This window comes from Aythya marila, assembly GCF_965140915.1.
Source record: "Aythya marila genome assembly, chromosome: 27".
NCBI classification, from domain to species: Eukaryota; Metazoa; Chordata; class Aves; order Anseriformes; family Anatidae; genus Aythya; species Aythya marila.
This window is the reverse complement of record NC_139068.1, coordinates 3,880,135-3,899,300: the sequence shown is the minus strand read 5'-3', so window position 1 is coordinate 3,899,300 and position 19,166 is coordinate 3,880,135. Positions and strand designations below refer to the sequence as shown.

Below are 19,166 nucleotides of genomic sequence, written 5' to 3'. Positions count from 1 at the left end.
AAATATTTATTAATTAACTAATGGTTAGATGAGATTGCAGTTTTGCATGTCTTAGGGATGGAGGGCAACATTTTGCGCGTGAAATGTTCTGAGCAAGCCTGTATTAAACACAGAGCCAGGAAAACACAATTAAGCTCAATGAAGGAAAAAAAAATACCCTGCATCACAGTGTATTAGAAAACCAAGACTGGGGACAATATTTGAACATTGCTGGCTTGGTATTAGGAACAGACGTGTTCAGAGCCACTTAAGAAGTTGAGCCTTTCAGTGTTTTAAATTCCATGTAACAGAGACAGCTACGAAACCACACTGAGCTGAAAATACAGACCAGATACCTTACTGCTTATTTGAATTATGCAAATTGTCTTTACAAAGTATTTTATATCAGGCAGTTATGTGTAACACTGGCAGACCATTAAATTTACATTTTCCCCACATTAGGCAGAGTGCAGAAGCCACCAAGATAAAAAAAAAAATAGCAGTTGTTCTAAGAACAAAACTTACAAACTAAAGTTACTCCTTGAACAATACATAGTGCTAGAATAATACCACAACTCTATTTCTGTCTTATGCTTGCATAAGGATGCTGGGACCCTGTATCAATGAGTAAGTTAGGAGTTTGTTTTTTTTTTTTATGGTGTACAAATTTTGCACAGAACACCACCACAAAGATTTTTTCCACTATTTAGTAAACAAACCAGGAACAAAAATACTTTCAGCTTCTGTGAAGCTCAGTTCCACTTACTTGGGTCTCATATTAGAATAATTGAAGGTACACTAGGATTCAAAACTACATCTTGCTGTAGATCAAAGCTAGAAAAGAGTAAGATGCAATTGATTCAAAGAGGACTTTTTGCTCTTTATTACTTGTGGACAAGTAGGACTGATGCCCCATCATCAAAGCAGACTCAAGTTGCTACAAAATACAAGAAAAACATGGTTCTGGTCTGTAAGACATAACCTTCAACAGGAAAACAAATGAAGCTTTTAAGAGTCACATTTCACAGGCAAATAATTAACAGTTTGAAGAATAGTCACCAGGTAAAGTGATCGGTCAACCAGTTACAGCTTTAATATAAAATGTTTAGTCCAGTCATAAACTCAGTTGTTCAAACAAAAGTGAGTAGTGGAACCAATATCTTGAACAAGGTCATTTAATTTGTTTTGATATCAAGTTTGTTGGGTGACAAATACAGTAATCTTACTCCAGAAAATACTTGTCCACACCTATCTTTGCCTAACCAACTAACTGTCTTGTTATTGCCTCGATACCTTTGGATGCCACGCTCTTCTGAGACTGTTCTTTCTATTTAACATTACAGCAGCTGCATCTCAGGGGAATTTAGTTGATTTTCTTAAACTAATAACAGAAACTGTATACAGAGATATATAACCTACACGGATTTAGTGGGGACTATGTCTGAAATACTTTTCAATCTTGTGGGAGAGTCAAGAACTGCCAAGAAAGTAGTGTGGAGAACCTTGCACACAGTGTATACATCACCTTCGTGCACATATATTTAGCTTTTGATGGTTTAAATTTAGCATCTGCCTGGAGTACTAAATTCTAACCAAACCATTATAAAAATTGTTTAAAGAAAATACTGATAGCTGTTATTTTCTTTCTGAAATCAAAATAACTATGTACACCCATGCCAACCTTAGCTTCTCAGAAAAATGAAACAGCATGTAAAAAAAATAATACCTTTAAGTATAACATTCTCATCTGTTGTCCATTCTGCCAGGAAGTTATAAGTTACTTACAAATGGAGACAGAGAAAGAAAGCATCCCCTTTAGAGCAAATAAAGTTAAGCAATTCTAGCAAGCTCTAGCAAAAAGGGAAGTATTTGCCCTAAATAAACAAAAAGGCAAGCCTGAAGAATGGTAACAATATTTTCAGCCTCTCCGTAAACAATCATCAAGAATAGGCTGGAGTATATCATTATCTGGGGGAGGGGAAAGTGAATAGTAGCTACAAAATCATTAAAAAAAAAAAAAAAAATCTTCCTACAGGATTTCATCACCTGCAAAATTGCTTTAATCTTCTTTTCCCTCTTAAAAAAAAGACTCACACTTTACAGTTTTCAATTTGACTTATGAATAAAGAAAAAGCAAATACTAGTTAATTGGCATAGGGTTTTCATACCCAAGGAGTATCACAGGGTTGAAACTCTCCAGTGTGCATCCCTACTAACATCAACTAGTAATTCTGCTTCCACAGAGATGTTCCCATAGACATTTTCCACCACCTCTTGTTCTCAGTTAACACGCCTACTTACTCGTGTACAAACCCACAACTTGTTCTGTCAGATGAATTGGTTTGAAACCATACAAAAAGAGCAAGTAGTATTTTTGGACTCCTGATAGTTTTAACTTGTATTTCTTAAAATTTTATAAGTTAACAGAGCTCTGAATGAGTTAAGGCACCCATATGCCCAGAAAAAAAATAAATACCTCGGGCTAAATACAACTAACTGTTCAGCAGTCATGTAATTGCACAATTGTCTACCTAATCTGCAGGATAACACTACCAATGACTTTAAAGATCCTAAAATATGAATACTAGAAACTTTGTGAATATAATGAACAAGGCATTGACAAGACATTCTCAAGGTTCATTCTGTATTCCTGGCTCTTCACGGTAACGGCTACTCCTAATGTAATTAGCATTTAGCAGCAAGATCAGCATGTTCTAAGAATGAAATAAATATTCACACAATCAATACTAATGGTTCAAATGCTCAAACACATTATTGAAAACATTAAATTTCCAATCTTTCTCCTGCCCAATCCAAGTTTGCAGAGACAAGACCCTTGGCAACAACATTCACAGCTCTCAGTACCACAGAAGAAGCTTCTGCAAACAAATTCTAGGCCTGAAGTTTTGTTATCTGTGGTGCCTGGAAGTTGTTTTACTGTGTTCGAAGCTGGTAGTCTGTAAAAGGAGAAAAAAAAAAAAAAGCAAAACCAGATTTAGTACATTGTCTTTCACTAGAAGTAATAAAGCAGATTAGTAAATTGGGATGAAGAGATAAAGAAAATCGGAAAAAGACAGATCTTCATGTAGAATAAGCACAAAAATGGGCTTTAAAACAATTAAGGTGATTACAAGCTTCCAAGCCAGAAAAAGTCAACAAAAACAAAGAAGTGGAAGTGTTTTTTTTGTTTAACAGAGCTAGTAGCTTTTAGCACACACTATTCATCCCAAAGCTGACAAAGTGATATGTATGAGACATTTCCTTACTTACATGCCCCCAAAATTCAAGTATTTGCTAATTAAGCTTGGATTCAGTGAACAGCACTACTGCACTATCCTACTGAGTTTTTCATTTAGACAGCAATGAAAAGGTGACTAGAAAAAGCAGCAAACACGAATGCAAAACATTATACTATAGAGTTTAACATCAAAGAATACAAGCAAACTGTTTTTGCATTTCAATTTGTAGGTATATCCTGGAAAAACAAAGTATGCAAGACAGAGGTGTCTGCAACCCATTGGTTTCCAATTTACCTCCATTCTGGGTAATGTAACGAACCCATGGGAGAGCCTGATAGCCACTCTTCTCAATTATCTTTAAGTAGCGAACCTGGAAAGAAGGATGTGCTATGTTAGTCTTCCATGTCAGCCAAGCAGTGTTTAGAAAAAAAAAAAAAAACTAACTGGGGGGATAGTGATGGTCAAAGGTGTGTTTTATGGATAACAATGAACAGAAGTCATCTAGAAAAGCAAAACTTTCAGATGTAAATATAAGGATAAACCCCTAACACTTGTGTTAACAGCATGCTTTCCATCTGAAATAATGCAGCCAGTTCTCTCATTCTCATTAAGAGGTTCCCCTAAAGTAGGAGAAGTCCAGACTTGTAATACTAATAAACAAGGAGTCATGGTACTTTCATGTGAGGTACAGGAAGATGTATGTGCAGCAGACAAAACACAGAACAAAGGAGGTAAGTCAGGAGTCCTAAGGACAAGGCAGACAACGCTACAAGGCTGAACAACAATTTTTGTGTTAAAAGCCTAGCACAAGCTTTACTAGTATTTCTATTTTCATCTACTAACCTGGATTCCTGAAGTGGTGAAATATGGAATCTCAAATTTGACACTAATGGGAGGTTTTCCTTCCTTATCTTCAGCTTCAACACTTGGAAGTCCAAAGTGAGCTCTCATCAGATATTCTTTTCCACCCTTACCAAAAAAGAAGATGTGTGTGTTTGTTTTTTTTTTCCTTGAAACAAACAAGAGAGCTTCCAACAATACAAGTTGTTTTCTATACATAATATCAAATTGTTGAATTCCACTGAACATTTCAGATATTCTCTAGAGCTTAGAAGGAAGCACTTGTTTTTAAATACAGATCAGTTTAAGACAAGCCTGAGGCATAACTCATTTTCTTACAGCTTCATACTCAAAGAAAATGTAAGAAATTAAGTTTTCTTTCTGACTATTCTGATTAAATGGTGAGATAGCTGTAATGCTCATGGCACCACCCAAGAAGCACAGGCTGACAAAACTAAAACAGCTGCTGCTACATCTAGGCCAAGGGATTACACCATCCACAGATATTGCTCAGAAACCCAATCTCTAACTTGTCCTGAAAATGCATCCCAGCTGAAAAGATTAAACAAATCTCATAAGAGAAAAATTTCTTTACAGTGAAGGTGGTCAAACACTAAAACAGGCTTCCTACAGAGGTGGTTGATGCTCAACACCTGTCAATGTTTAAGGCATTTGGATAATATAATGCCTTCATTAACACTCTTTAACTTTTGGTTAGCCCCGAATAAACCAGGAATTTGGACTAGGTATCTTCAAACTGAACTATTCTATTCTATCTTATTTCTTCGCAATCTCCAATCTTTCATCCGAGAAAGCGGGGAAGAGGCCAGTACTACTTGTTAAATACTGCTAGAATTTGCTTTAGGCTGAGTCTGAACATTCATAAAATGTTACCTTTAAGTAATTATTGTACTGTTGGGTGAAAAGACTAAAAATAATACTTACTGGAAAAGATTTGATGGACCAGACAATTTCACTGTTCTCTGGAACCCATTTGACACTTCCAACAGTGGTTTTAAACTTTGGCGAGTCTGCATCATTTGGTACTGGAATGTGAATTTCTACATTGTTGGCAGTTGATCTTCGCTTAAACTGACTTTTCGCCTAAAGAAGGAAAGGGAGAAAAAACAGTCTCTAAATATTTCCATTCTGTGAGCAAGTTCAGAGAGCTTTGAGACACACAATTCCCCTCCACCCCAGTCTACTGAGAAAGCACTACAACAGAGAACAAACGAACTTCTCTAAAAAGATGCAAGTCCCACAGAAATGTTAGATGTTTGTACAAAAATACATGCACTGCTGGCCAAGCACTGAAAACAAATGAGAGAGAAGACTAAAAGTAGCCATAATTATTTTAGAACTTCTGACCTTGATCATGTACTCGATGCGGCTGTGGGAATGTTTCTCAATGACGGACTCAATCCAGATAAGTGGTTTTACCTGATCAGAAAAACATTCAACAGCTGTAGATTTTACTTCAACATGGTCACAACAATATCATTTCCACATAAAATTACACTCAATACCTGAATCCCACAGAAACAAAGAAAGTTTGCAGTGTTTGAAGTGACAGGTGTTTTTTTGGGAAGTAATTATACAAATAATCAAGAACTGACATAAAACCAAACTTGCAAAAACGACAGGCTTGAGGGAAAAAAAAGGCTTTCTCTGATTAGTTCCAAACATCTTCAGTTATCAAATATTTTGGAATGTATGTGGGTGTTTTTTCCTGTAGCTTTTTTTTTTTTTTGAAGAGGTTAAAGAATGACTATCCCTAAAAACAACTCTAATTCAGAACTACCATCCTTTAAAAGGAAGGAAAAAAGCCAACTAAATTCATGTGAAAACTTAAGGACTTTTCACTTCTTGTCTCCTGTCATAGTTGCAAATTACAGACCTCCTCTATACTGAGCTTTTCCTTTTCTCAAAAGGAAAGCTATCTTTATCGTTGTGGCTAACATACTCTATACTGATGTTGTTAAGCATAATGAATTGCCACGCTATCATTTCATCACGTGGTTAGCTTAAAAAAAAAAAAATAAATCATCCAAATGGCGTTTTGGGAGCAGTTTCAATAGCAGTTGAAAAGATGGAGACTTGCTGCCAAGTTATTTCTAAACTCATTCTTACTTCCTCCAAAAAGAGCAAGCACAAAGTTTTGCTATTAACTTTTGACTTCACAACTACTATGCTGCCCATACTTAAAAGAACAAAAATAATAATAAGGGAAAGCCATTAGCAACTTCGCCTACAGTCTAAATTATTCTCATATAAAAAATTGCTATACTCCAGACCCAAACATCCAGGCTTACGTGGGTATTAAGACGATACGACATGAGTTCAAACTCTCCATCAGGTGGAATGAAAGAAATCGTCCTGTCATTTTCAAAGCGAGAGAGACGAACACACTGGTGAAATTTCACATCTTCCAGTTCTACAGATTTACTTTTGCCACCTATCAAAAAACATATGCCAAAATTTCAAGTTGCTTCTCATATTACATCTGAAGCCTCATCACAGCCAGCTACACAGCAAAGTAGCTGCCTGCTGCTATTTCCCCCACCTTGGTTTAGCCTGCTGTAGTTTTTTTAGGACTATGGAACTCCCAATGAAAAGAGAAAAGGAAGCCCAGATAGTTACCACGTTCACAGTGCTATTCCATCTTTTCCTGGTACTAGCATGCAAAACCTAATGCAGTTTTCTGATTAAAAAAAAGTATTTCTATCACTTTAGAACAAATCCTTTCACCTGAGCTTCAAGCATCCCCAAGCCTAAGGTTTCAGAGAACAGCCTTAACGATTACCAAGCCATCACTGAAATACTCACGGCCTGTATTATCAAAGAGAACTTTGTCATTTAAACCAAGGCGGAGCTCTGGCATTCCTGAAAGAAAGACTCGCATTTTGATGGATCCAACTATCTCACTCCGCAACACATTTCCATTGGCACTGACCTGGATAGCAAAGAAAAGAAAGGTAAGATCGCCCTGACATGACACCGAACAATACTCCCACCCCATCCTCATGCCCCACGTTTTCTTGGATGTCTTTCTCCTGAGAAACCAATCCAGTTGAGTATAATTGATCAGGGCCAAGATGGGGAGAGATTGAGGGAGCAGGAGGAAAGGACATGTCAGAAATTAGCTTTGGAATTGTCAGGCACAGAGCACATATCCAAGTAAAGCGTTATTGGTCCATTCAGTGTCCTTAAGATATACTCAGTCTTCATGACAGACAAATTGTTTTGAGCATCGCAGTGCACTAACCATAGTTAGGCTAATTTTTTATTATATATAACCTTGTAGGTTTTTCAGACAATCAGCTCTTTTCAAGACTTCCTACTAAGTTTTCATTAAAAGTTCAAGGAGAACGTACTCACCAAAAGGTTAACAGACTCTATAACGTCTAGGAACACTTCATTCTTCCTATATTTTATCCCTTCTGACCTCCACGAAACAGCATTTGTAACAGTGGCGGGTGGACGTGGAGCTCCAGTTTCAAGTTTGTGACCTTCCTGAGTGATGTACCTTTACAACCACATAATGGGGTTGAAAAACAAATTATGTTTTGTAAAGTCAGACTCACATCAGCAATAAACAGTTCATAGAATATCCTGAGTTGGAAGGGACCCACAAGGATCAGCGAGTCCAACTCCTAGCACCACACAGATCTACCCAAAAATTCAGAATTATGAATGAGAGCACAGCCCAAACGCTTCTTAAACTCCCGACAGGCTTGGTACTGTGACCACGTCCCTAGGGAGCCTGTTCCAGTGCGCGACAACCCTCTCCGTGAAGGATCTTTTCCTGATATCCAGCCTGAACCTCCCCTGTCACAGCCTGACCCCATTCCCTCAGGTCCTATCACTGGTCACTAAAGAGAATAGATCAGTGCCTGCCCCTCCACTCCCCCTCGCGAGGAAGCTGTAGACCACGATGAGGTCTCCCCTCAGCCTCCTCTTTTCCAGGCTGAACAGGCCAAGTGCCCTCAGCCACTCCTTGTATGTTGTCCCCTCTAGGCCCTTCACCATCTTCATCGCCCTCCTCTGGAGGTTCTCCAACAGTTTCACATCCTTTTTGTACACAGTGCTCAAGGTGAGGCCGCACTAGTGCAGAGCAGAGCGGGACAATCACCTCCCTCGACCGTGCAATGCCGTGCTCGATGCACCCCAGGATAGGGTTGCCCCTCCTGGCTGCCAGGGCACACTGCTGGCTCACGTTCAGCTTCGAATCTGTCCAGATCACTCTGCAAGGCCTTTCCACCCTCAAAAGACAGCTCCTCCCAGTTTAGTATCATCAGCAAATTTACTCAAAACATATTCTAGTCCTCCATCCAAATTCTTTACGAAAACACTGAAGAGAACTGGCCCTAAGATGGAGCCCTGGGGGACCCCACAGGTGATGGTCACCAGCCTGATGTAGCCCCATTCACCACAACCCTTTGAGCCCTACCCGTTGGATACTAAAAGGTTAAATTTTACCAAGTATTAAATATTCTGATAACTGATACTTACTCTTGTAAAATTTTACTATCAGTGGTTTGCGGGTAACCAAAATCCATAAGCTCATCTAACAACTCATAAATAATAACAAAATTATCCCTAATGCTCTCTTCTTCCAACTCCTTGAAATATTCAGAAAAAACCTGAGAGAACAACAAAAAGAGGAAGGGGAAAATGGAGGACATTAGATGAGGAACTACAGCACATGCAGAATGTAACACGCTGTTACATTCTGACATTTAAAATAGTTTTTAAAAAAGCCCCAAATCAAGGCCCGTAATTCACAAACACCATACTGTTTAGAAGATTAGCCTCACGAAAACATTCCTCAATTAAATGAGAGCTACAGAATCCCAGAAGCAGCTTAACTATGATGAAAAATATTTATTCTGGGGAAGATATTCTTCATGCCAGGTACAGATGAACCAAACAGAATCCATACGTGACACGTCACCACTCCTGCATCAAGTTCAGTTTTATTCTGTGTTTGCAGGTCTTGTGCAACTACTTACAACAACGTGTCACATCCTTTACTCAGCTACAGAGTCAATTCCACCACTAATGTTATGAAGATATTTCTAAAAAATAACCAAATACAAAGTCAAAATACCCAAAGAATTTTTATTTTTAAGTGAAAGCCCTGTATGTTTTGTTTAAATCAGCTTTAGACTGTGCTGAAAAAAAAAAAAAAAAAAAAAGATGGAGGTTACTTCTGAGATTCGCTACTCACCTGAACTACTTTATATAAAAATGAAAACACCAGTGATACACAAGCATTCTTCTTAGAAGTTGCAACAACTGATAAAGGCCGTTCAGGAACATACATTCAAAATTACCATTTTAGAAAGTTTAATGAGTGTGTTTTTAAAAGCATCTAGATAATTGCAATTGGCCAAAACACTAAGAGTTAATTAGCAGTGCATTTAGCCTAATGAGAGGTAAAGATAAACGTTAAGAAAATAATTTGTTGAAGTTAAATTAACATAAACACTTCTCTGTGCACTGTGCCGCTGGTGCACATTACAGTATGTCATGCATAAGCCCACTTAATTTAGTATGAGCCTCCTGTTCTCCAGCTTTGCATTTAGAAACAAATAATGAAAGTAAAACAGCAGCACTTGGAATATAAGTAAATGCAAGCTATTTGCAGTAGAAAGGATACGATATAGGTTGTTATGCTTAATCCACATAAAACGAACTCCTCCATGGGCTAGAATAGGAGAAAGCGTCCCCTCTTCTTCCTTTTCCATAAGGATTGGCATAAAATGCTCCACCTCTGACATGTCCACATCTCCACGGTAATTCCGACAGATGAGAACCTATAAAAAAAAAAAAATGCAACTCCTTCTTGCACTTTGTCTTTCAAGACACAATGTTACCATGCAAGGCCAACACCTGAGATACTTAAAATGCTTCTAAGTAACATAAAAAACGAAAAAGCCGCCAAGCATCAGCACACTCTCTGCACACTATAAATGCAAACCACAACAGCAAAACAGTTTGCTGATTAGAATGCAAATCCTAATCTTTCATCCCCGAGCTGCGTTGTGCTATTTTCTAGAGTTCTTCCCCACATACGGCTGCGCACACCCTAACAACAGCCTTTAGGATGGAAAAACACCAACTCCTCTGGGACAAAACGCCGCCAATTAAAGCGGAGATTAATTACCCGAGGCGGGATGCACAAGAGCCCTGCTGCTCCCAGCAGCTGTAACTGCGAAGGGGACTCACAGGCCACGGCTCCCCTGTCACAGCGCGACCCCCCAGCCCCACATCAACCCGGCGGTGCCAGCAGAGAGGCCCCGGGAAGGGGCAAGCGGCTGCCGCACGCCCCGGAGAGGGCACCGCAGCGGGCCCAGGGCTCGCACGGCCCCTCGGCGGCAGCCCGGGGCCGGTGGGGAGCTCCCGGGGCAGGGGGCGGCCGCAGCCCGGCCTCACCTTCCCCTTCAGGTCCAGCACGTAGACGGCGCTGGCCGACATCGCGCCGCCGTCCGGGCCGCCGTGCCCCCGGCCACGGCCACAGCTACTTCCGCTTCCGGCAGCGGCACTTCCGGCGGGGAGCGGCGAAACGAGGCCCGGCGGCGCGGACGGATCCGCGCACGGCGCTGTCAGAACGGCGGAAGAATACAGTTGAAAGGCTGTTAAATAGTCCGGCGGGATCCTGGCTTTGACCCCACTGCGAAACGGAGCCGCAGCCCACAGAGGGGGGCTCGAGCAGGGTAACGAGGGAGCCCAGGGCCGGATCAGTGACAGCAGAGGAAAAACACTCAGGATGAAAAAGAATGGGAGGGTTTGGAGTGTGTAAATGTACCTCAGTCACATCACCTCTCAGAATAACAGTTGTAAATGCAGGCAAGCACTTCAAAAACAACACAAACAACTCCACAGGAGCACTTCGCATAGCAGTGAATGCAAATACAAAGGATATGGTTTAGGTTGTTACGTTTAATCCACATAAAACGATCTCCTCCATGTGCACTGCTTCCTCATCAGTGCACTGCCCCTCATTTCATAGGGAAGTCAGCACCAAAATGAAAGATGAAAGCAGGATTTTAATAAGAAGTTACATCAAAAGTAAAGGTACAAGAGGATTTTAGAACACAGCACACACCCTCTCCTCCCCAGTATGTATAGATAGAAATTATACAGGTCCTGTAACTTACAAGAAAAGCTGACTCTTCACTTCTAAAAAGGAGAACTGTTAGTATTGAACAAATAAAAGTACATTTTCCAGTTAGCTCAAAGCAATTGACTTTGGCCTTAATCTGACTTTGAGCACTAAAAAAAATAGCTCTCTGCAACTCTATAAACCAGCGTTCACTAGCCAAGAAATTTTGTTGAACATTTGATTTTAAAATACAATTAAATAAGACAGTACAAGGTCATAAACGTTCAGAAGATATATTAAATACTCAATATCAAGAATACACAGATTTACATGGCAACCCTGTTCAATACAAACAGAACTCCTGATGCAAAGCCTCGAAAAGCAGTCCATTCACTTGGTCCAGCTGACTTTCGGAATGTCATAATGCTCAGTCAGAGTATCCAGGTGCCTGTTGAAGTCCTAGGGGATGAGAAAACAAAACATTTAACACATGACGCAGACATCACCGCTGTTGAATTACAAGATGCTGTTCTCACAGCTTATGTGTTTCACAAAAATAAAAGAGCTCCTCCAGCCTAGCAAGCCTGCGTGCTGATAAATACATGTGAGTAGGAGTATATCGGGATAATTCTGCTCACCTCAACTCTCTGCTTGTGGGTTTTAGACGCTTTCTTCAGGATCCTCTCCATTTGCTGGAAGAAGACACAAGAGAGGCCGGTTACTCACAGTAACCCCTCAGAGGCTACATCTGAGGGAGCCTTTGGGGCTTTGGGACTCCCAGGAGGGGTCTTGGCCCTACCCGCTTCTCCTGCATCTTCTCGTAGGCCACTTGGGCCGGGGTCCGCTTATCCAGGCCGCGCTTCTTCTCCTCCTCCTGCTTCTTGCTGCTCACGATCTGCTCCAGGATCTGGGCCTTGTCCTTCGCCTTCTTCTTCTTCCTGAAGACAGCGGGCGGTCAGCGCCCGGCCCCGGGGCCCCAGCGCCCGGCCCCGGTCCCCATCGCCCGGCCCCGGTCCCCAGCGCCCGGCCCCGGTCCCCAGCGCCCGGCCCCGGTTCCCAGCCCTTTACCGGGTCCCCACTCCCTCACCGGGTCCCCAGCGCCCGGCCCCGGCCCCCAGCCCCTCTCCGGTTCCCCCCCGCCGCCGTCCCCTCACCGTTTGCCGGCCCCCAGCCCGGCTCCGCTGCCCTTAAGCCGCAGCGGGCCGCGCTGCACCGCCTCGTAGTCCGCCATGGCCGCCCCAGCCGCCCTCTGGCGGCGAGAACGGTCCCGTTTCTGGTTTGTTTTTTTTTTTTTTTTTTTTTTTTCTTTTCCTTTTTTCCTGTGAGGGAAAAATCCGGCAGCACCGGGCGGCCCCGTGAGCCCGGCAGTGCCAAGAGCCCGACCCAAAGCCCTGTGCCCTCCCCACACACCCGGCTCCGCGCCGAACAGACCCAGTCTGAGGCATATTTTAAAGAGTTTGAGGTCAGAGAAGGGCTGCGGAGCTGCTGAAGGGTTTGGGACACAGGTCCTGTGAGGAGTGGCTGAGGGGATTTGGTCAGGAGAAGAGGAGGCTCAGAAGAGACCCCATTGCTCTCTGCAACTACCTCTACAGGGAGCTGGGGGTCGGCCTCTTCTCACAGATAACCAGTGGTAGGACCAGAGGGGATGGCCTCAAGTTGCACCAGGGGAGGTTCAGGTTGGAAATTAGGAGACATTTCTTCTCACAAGGAGCGGTCAGGTGTTGGGACAGGTTGCCCAGGGAGGTGGTGGCATCACCGTCCCTGGGGATGTTCAAGGAAAGGTTGGACCTGGTGCTTAGGGCCATGGTTTAGTGGGTGACATTGGTGGTAGGAGGGTGGTTGGTCCACATGATCTTGAAAGTTTTTTTTTTTAACCTTAATGATTCTCTGATCTTTGCTTATTTTGAGCAAGGCCGGTATATCTTCACTGCAGAGAGTAGATTTGGCCACCAAAAAATCAGACACCAGACATACCTCCTGGACAGACGGTATGAAGGACCAAAAAATGAAGATGTTACAGCCTACCCATGGGCAATAAATCAGGCAGCCCACCACAGGCTGTAGTAGTGCTGTCAGGTCCTCCCTCTGCCCTTGTGTTTCACATTTCATAAAGCCCTTACCAGCACATTTCTGTTTTTATGTATAACCTGCATATTCACATGCATTTTCAGTGTAAAGAACATATATGTACTTACATGCATGTATGTCACATTAATAGCCACTAACCAGTGATAATGTACATTAATAGATAATGCGGGAATAAATAGACTGAGAGGGCTTCATAGGTACTACCTAAGTGCAAACTGCCATTAACATTAGTGGACAGTACACAATGCATATTATAGAGAAAAGTGAGACATTGCTAACACTTTTCAGGTAATTTACCATATGAAGGAATGAAATTGTGCAGTCCATGAAGTCTATCTGCTGCTCAAAAGACACAAACAAGAACCTATTAGTTGTTTGGCTAAATACTGTAACGTGAGTCTTTATTATGCACACAGGAGACAGGTGAGTGATGCTGGATAAGAGCCTTGAGTAGTCAGACTAGAGATTTGATGAAATGCTCCTATTATGACTCTTTGCAGCCTGTGGAATAGGGAAGCTGGTTACTTGATCCTCTGCTTTACCTGAACCTCATTGTTGTAGCTTTTAATATCTGAATATCCAGACCAGCTATAAAGGTGACTTTGAGGAAAGAATGATAGGACAAGACTCAGCAGTCAGAGCCAGAAATGGGCAACAAGCAAACCATTTTCACTCCAGAGCAACTGGATGCATATCAGGTACAAAACAAACTAAATGGGTATGAAGACAGAATATTGAATAATGGCAAGTAGTTTTTTGTTTTGTTTTGTTTTGTTTTGTTTTAAGCAGTTTCTTTAAAAATTACTAAGTAAGAGTATTAAATTACAGCAAAGGTTTTTAGGAACATGCTTGGATTCTTACATCAGGAAAGGTTATAAAGTATAAATTATGTGCCAAAAGGAAAGAGTATTAGTGCTTAGCCACATACATTACAATATAATTCCATTTGAGTCACTGTAGTGGAAAACTTAGGGCCAATGCATGCTAAAACCTGTCATTACATATTATGTCATTTCTTATTTCATAGGACTGCACGTTCTTTACAAGGAAAGAAATTTTGAGGTGAGTCTTGTGTGTGCGTTTTATGTATAAAATATGGAAATTTCTACAAAACAGATTATGTATAGGATATTAAAAATATTTATACAAAATTAAAGATTAAAGTGATAAGTGATACATTTGGACAATGTGCTTTTATTTTTTTTTTATTTTTTATTTTTTTTAGTTTACAAAAACTATGTAACTATGTACAGATAAATTTTATGTTAAGGTACCAGTCTCTATGCCAGAAATAAGAGTAACGGAGTATATCTTAGTGCGTACTTTGTCATTGACTTCCACATTCCCTCACCTCATTTATAGTCAAGCACTTCAAAGTGTACTGTTAGTCACTGGGACATGTAGCCTGTTTTACGAAATCATAAATGATTTTGTCAAATGTTATTCACATTTTCTTCATGTCTTCATGTAAATAATTAGTAGTGGTACTCTAAGGTGCATTTTTCCTGGAGCCTTCATGAGCCTCATCAAATACTCCATTTATCTCTGGCCACAGGATCTACTAAAAACAGGTTTGGTATTCCGTTCATATGAGACTGAGAGCCTTCACTGAAAACTTGAACTTGTTCTCCTATCATAAATACATATATATTTACACAGATAGTAATGTACATAACATTGAAGTTTCATTGTCTTTACTAACCATTGGGCATATTAGCAGAAAATAATAACTGTTCATTCAGTTCCTGCATTTCTCAACAGGTCATCAGACATTATTTGCTAATCTCTCTGAAGCACAGAGCATGAATAACAATTTTGTGCAAATGTCCCTGTTTAGAACCTTGATATCCATGTATGAATTCAATATCAAATGAAATATGAATGAATCTGTAATAACTGAAATCTATCTGCCTTTCCATGTAGTAAATAGATGCCAGAACCTCTGCGTCATGAATAAGACATTTATTATTGATAAGGATCCCTTTTAAAATTCTACCCTATTGTTTTGTTGATAACAGCTATGAATGGGATCCTTTAGCATAAAGAACTGAAGCAAATAACATGCTGAAAAAGTAGTAAATGCATTCAAATGTCTATGCATGTTTTCTATCTCCCAAACCTCAGTTCTATGGAAAAACAGAGATATGTGGAGTGAATAAAAACCTGCTAGAGTTGGTCCCAGACATCTCTTTCTTTGGCTATGTCTTTAGTCATCCAGGGTTTTATTCTGACATTTAAACTGATTCTCTCATGCTCCAGTTAAGTTCGTTATTTTTGGTCTTATTCATTGTGGACTTGAAAAACAGATCCCTTTTGCCTTGCAAAATTTTTTTTGTGTGTGTTTGAAAGTGATTAAGTGGACCTTCAGGTTGAAGGTCATGTGCCTTGTTATCATAAATACATAAATTCTAAATACACTGTGTGTCTGAATACCATTGCTGGCAATGTAGAAGTGAATCTGAAAGTATGTGAAAAATCTTTTTTTAGATACGCCTTATGTAGTGGCTTGGCTGCCCAACCTGTGTAAGCATTTTTTTGTACTTCTGTAAGCCTGAAGGCTTTGTATTTTCCACCATTTATACTATGTTGTTCTTTAATATTGTCTCTTCCAACAATAACTACAGGGCATAACAAATGTTATTTAGAGACTGATATCAACCCTCCAGTAAAGGATGCAGAGTGTGAAGAATGAGATGGAAAAGGCAAACACATTAATCTCAGAGGTCTAAATGACTTGTTCCCTAAACGAGCCTTTCTTTCTATTTCAGACTGTTTTACAGATACCGAGATCTAGCCCCACAGCTAGTTCCACTCGACTACACGGATAAACCAGACGTGACACTTCCCTATGAACTCATTGGCAGCATGCCAGAGCTGAAGGTACAGACCGAAGAGCACAACAAGAATCAAGTGACACATTTCGGTTTAATCTACCCTTTTTTAATAATTCATTCAGTACTAATTGCTGGGAGGATGAAATACAAATAAATTTTGGCTACTAAAGTCAAGTCTTTCTGGAAGCTTCTAGTGATTCCTTGAAAATCCCCTGAAATTGAACAGTGGTTGAAGGCAGCTGCAGCTGTATCTAACTCTGATAAATTAGACAAGAACAAAAGAGCCGAAAAAGGAGTATTTGACTGCCAAAAAGGGGTTACAACAAAAACAATCTTGCTCGAGTTGTATCTTATCTGCACTGAAATAAATGCTAGTAAAAATGACCTTCTCTCGCTCTTCTGTTATGTTTCCCAGGACAATCCATTCCGCCAGCGGATAGCTGAGGTTTTCTCAGAGGATGGAGACGGCAATATGACTTTAGATGACTTTTTGGACATGTTTTCTGTGCTGAGTGAAATGGCTCCCAGGGACTTAAAAGCTTACTATGCTTTTAAAATTTATGGTGAGTGACATAGGCAAAAAACAATAACAAAAGCAAAAACTTTGGGAAAAGCCTGTAACTGCACATATGAATGTAAAATAATCTATTTTGCCACCAGAATGTTTTCTAGTTGGATGTGTTTTTAATACAGCTTTTCTCTGCATTGCATTCAAACACCCATTCTCTCTCCAAAAACTCCCTTTACACCCCCTTGTCTCTATTCTTATTTAATCGGAATTAGGATTTACTATAAAATTTACAACTTGAATTTATCTGCAGTTTTCAAGAACTGATAAAGATTTAAGAAATACTTGAAACTGCCTTGAAAAGTGCATCACAAAGGATTTGGTTGCCCATAAAGCTGCAGTGTGGTTTTGACTTGGGTTAGGTGGAGATCACACTTCTAGCAGTTTTCTCCAAGGGCAAATTTATATACATAAATAAATAAAATATTGCAATTCAGCAAAATCTTAAAGTGAACCCCCACCAAAACCGAACAGCCCCTTCTCTAACTTCCTGTTACTGACAGTTAATTCAGTAGTACTGATTTGCTAGGATGATTTAATTATCACTAGACTACATTTAGCCATTAAACTATTCACAATTGTTACCTTAGGTACGATAAAGAGACATGAAACCAGTATTTTTATTTTGCTCTTCTTGAATTCTTATACAAATACGTGTAACTTCCTATCTCATTTGAAAGTTCTGCTTACATCAGTACATTACGGCCTGGAAACTAAACCCTTCCTATTAAGTCTTGGCAGTCAGCCACGTGAAATACTGACCTTTCTTACATGGAATTCATTTTGTTTCCTCTGACAGATTTTAACAATGATGACTACATATGCAAATCAGATCTGGAGAAAACTATTAACAAACTGACCCGCAACGAGCTTACCCCAGAAGAAGTTCGTCTTGTATGTGAAAAGGTGATTTATGAAGCTGACCTGGACAACGACGGCAAGCTTTCTTTGGAAGACTTTCAGCACATGATAATACGAGCTCCAGATTTCCTCAGGTAATATTTGCTTTTAATTTATAATACCTAATTGCTCTGGTTTTTATCAGAAGTCTCCAAAACATGCATTTCCTGTCTCCTCAGTCATTACACATCACTGGTCTTCCTTTCCCGGCAGTTTCTAGTGAAGCTGCCAGATGCATGAGAAAGCAGAGGTTTGTATGTGATTATTGGTTTTTGAATCTCCTATGTATTTTTTTTATAATTAAAAAAAAAAAAATAAAAGTCCTAGTAACTATAAAAGTTGGTATTATCACTTAGGCTACATTGATAAGTATGAGATTAGTTCAGTTGATGTGTAACATTGTCCATGCATGGTTTCTGATGCATTACTTATAAAAAGCAGCATTCTAAATCTTCCATTTATTTAATGTAACTATTTCTTGCAAGTGTCCGAATAGTTTCCAACTTATACTACCATCCTAGGGTTAATTGTAGTCAATCCCCTTGAATGGAGTACACTGGTATGTAAGTTAACATTGCTTCCTTTTTTTTTTTTAATAGCACATTTCACATTCGAATCTGAACCTAGAAAAACTTAATGATAGGAGTGCTTCTTGAACCTGCAACAACTATCATTTCTCTTGAGACTACCATCCATGAGAGTGATAAATGAGAGGACCACAGCTGACGATTTCTGGAAACAGAACCAGTCAGAGAACCCTTTCTCTTGTCTACCTCTTTAGAAGGAACAATCCATCTTCACTGAAATTTCTCTATAATTTCCCAGGTGTGTGTTTTTCTAAAATTGTCTATTCCTATCCCCTTCCCCAACTACAGCAAGTCTAGACAGTGATATAGAAAAAAATCTTACTTTTCATTTCAGATACCAGCAGATAGGAAAGGAACTTGTATCAAATTCTAAAAAATTAGCTTCTAAAAAAAATCCTAAGAAAATACCCTACTATCCACTAAAAACAAAAACATTATAGACTCACTCTACATTCACAAATCCCTATACCATTTCCTACTGACCTACTCCTTTTCCCCTGAGAGACAAATGTAGTTCTAGTTCAGGAAAACATATTGTTGCCCACAGAACTTGGTCTTCCTTAACAAGAGTGCAGTAAGTACTCAGTCAGCTCAGGTTTTGAAGTCCTGAGAATGCTACCTACTTTGAAAATAATTTTAGAAAAATCATATTTAATTAAAAATTGTGTAAACAACGCCACTGATCGGCTTTACCAGTTTTAATAAATGGTTCAGTGAAGCAATTTGCTGAAGTATTCTCCTAGTATGTCACAGATATCCATTACAGTTCAGAGGACCAGGACAGAAAGGTATCAGGAAGTGCTCTCTACTTTAGAAACTGTAATGAAAAGTCAACATACTTTAAACAACAAAATAAGATCCTTTCCCAGATTCCTGTCACTCTTTTCTGTTTTTAAAAGTGTCCTGTTTTCCACACAAGAATCTGTATGTAGTAATGATGAACGGAACTGACAAACTAATTTTTTAAAATTCTCTTTTCATAAGAAGTTTATTTATGCAGTGCTCAGGGTCCTGTACAACAGA

General features: G+C 39.9%; 3 protein-coding genes across 3 annotated transcripts; 1 reads left to right on the top strand and 2 right to left on the bottom strand.

The window, feature by feature from the left end:
- Positions 1-838: 838 nt before the first annotated feature.
- AP1M1 (adaptor related protein complex 1 subunit mu 1) lies at positions 839-10,804 on the bottom strand. Its single transcript, XM_082780111.1, has 12 exons — positions 10,497-10,804; positions 9,721-9,877; positions 9,289-9,356; positions 8,571-8,701; positions 7,437-7,584; positions 6,885-7,011; positions 6,371-6,513; positions 5,427-5,498; positions 5,004-5,162; positions 4,062-4,187; positions 3,513-3,588; positions 839-2,936 (listed from the first exon to the last, which is right to left on the bottom strand). The coding sequence occupies exons 1-12, from the start codon at positions 10,536-10,538 to the stop codon at positions 2,914-2,916; spliced, it is 1,272 nt and encodes a 423-aa protein (XP_082636237.1). The 5' UTR covers positions 10,539-10,804; the 3' UTR covers positions 839-2,913.
- A 282-nt stretch (positions 10,805-11,086) lies between these two features.
- FAM32A (family with sequence similarity 32 member A) lies at positions 11,087-12,421 on the bottom strand. The gene is made up of 4 exons (XM_082780112.1): positions 12,321-12,421; positions 11,966-12,104; positions 11,805-11,858; positions 11,087-11,625 (listed from the first exon to the last, which is right to left on the bottom strand). The coding sequence occupies exons 1-4, from the start codon at positions 12,395-12,397 to the stop codon at positions 11,557-11,559; spliced, it is 339 nt and encodes a 112-aa protein (XP_082636238.1). The 5' UTR covers positions 12,398-12,421; the 3' UTR covers positions 11,087-11,556.
- On the top strand, positions 12,396-18,450 carry CIB3 (calcium and integrin binding family member 3; the record flags this gene model as incomplete). Its single annotated transcript, XM_082779912.1, has 7 exons — positions 12,396-12,442; positions 13,671-13,677; positions 14,282-14,316; positions 16,023-16,134; positions 16,504-16,651; positions 17,456-17,651; positions 18,156-18,450. The coding sequence occupies 7 exons, from the start codon at positions 12,396-12,398 to the stop codon at positions 18,175-18,177; spliced, it is 567 nt and encodes a 188-aa protein (XP_082636038.1). The 3' UTR covers positions 18,178-18,450.
- Positions 18,451-19,166: the final 716 nt, after the last annotated feature.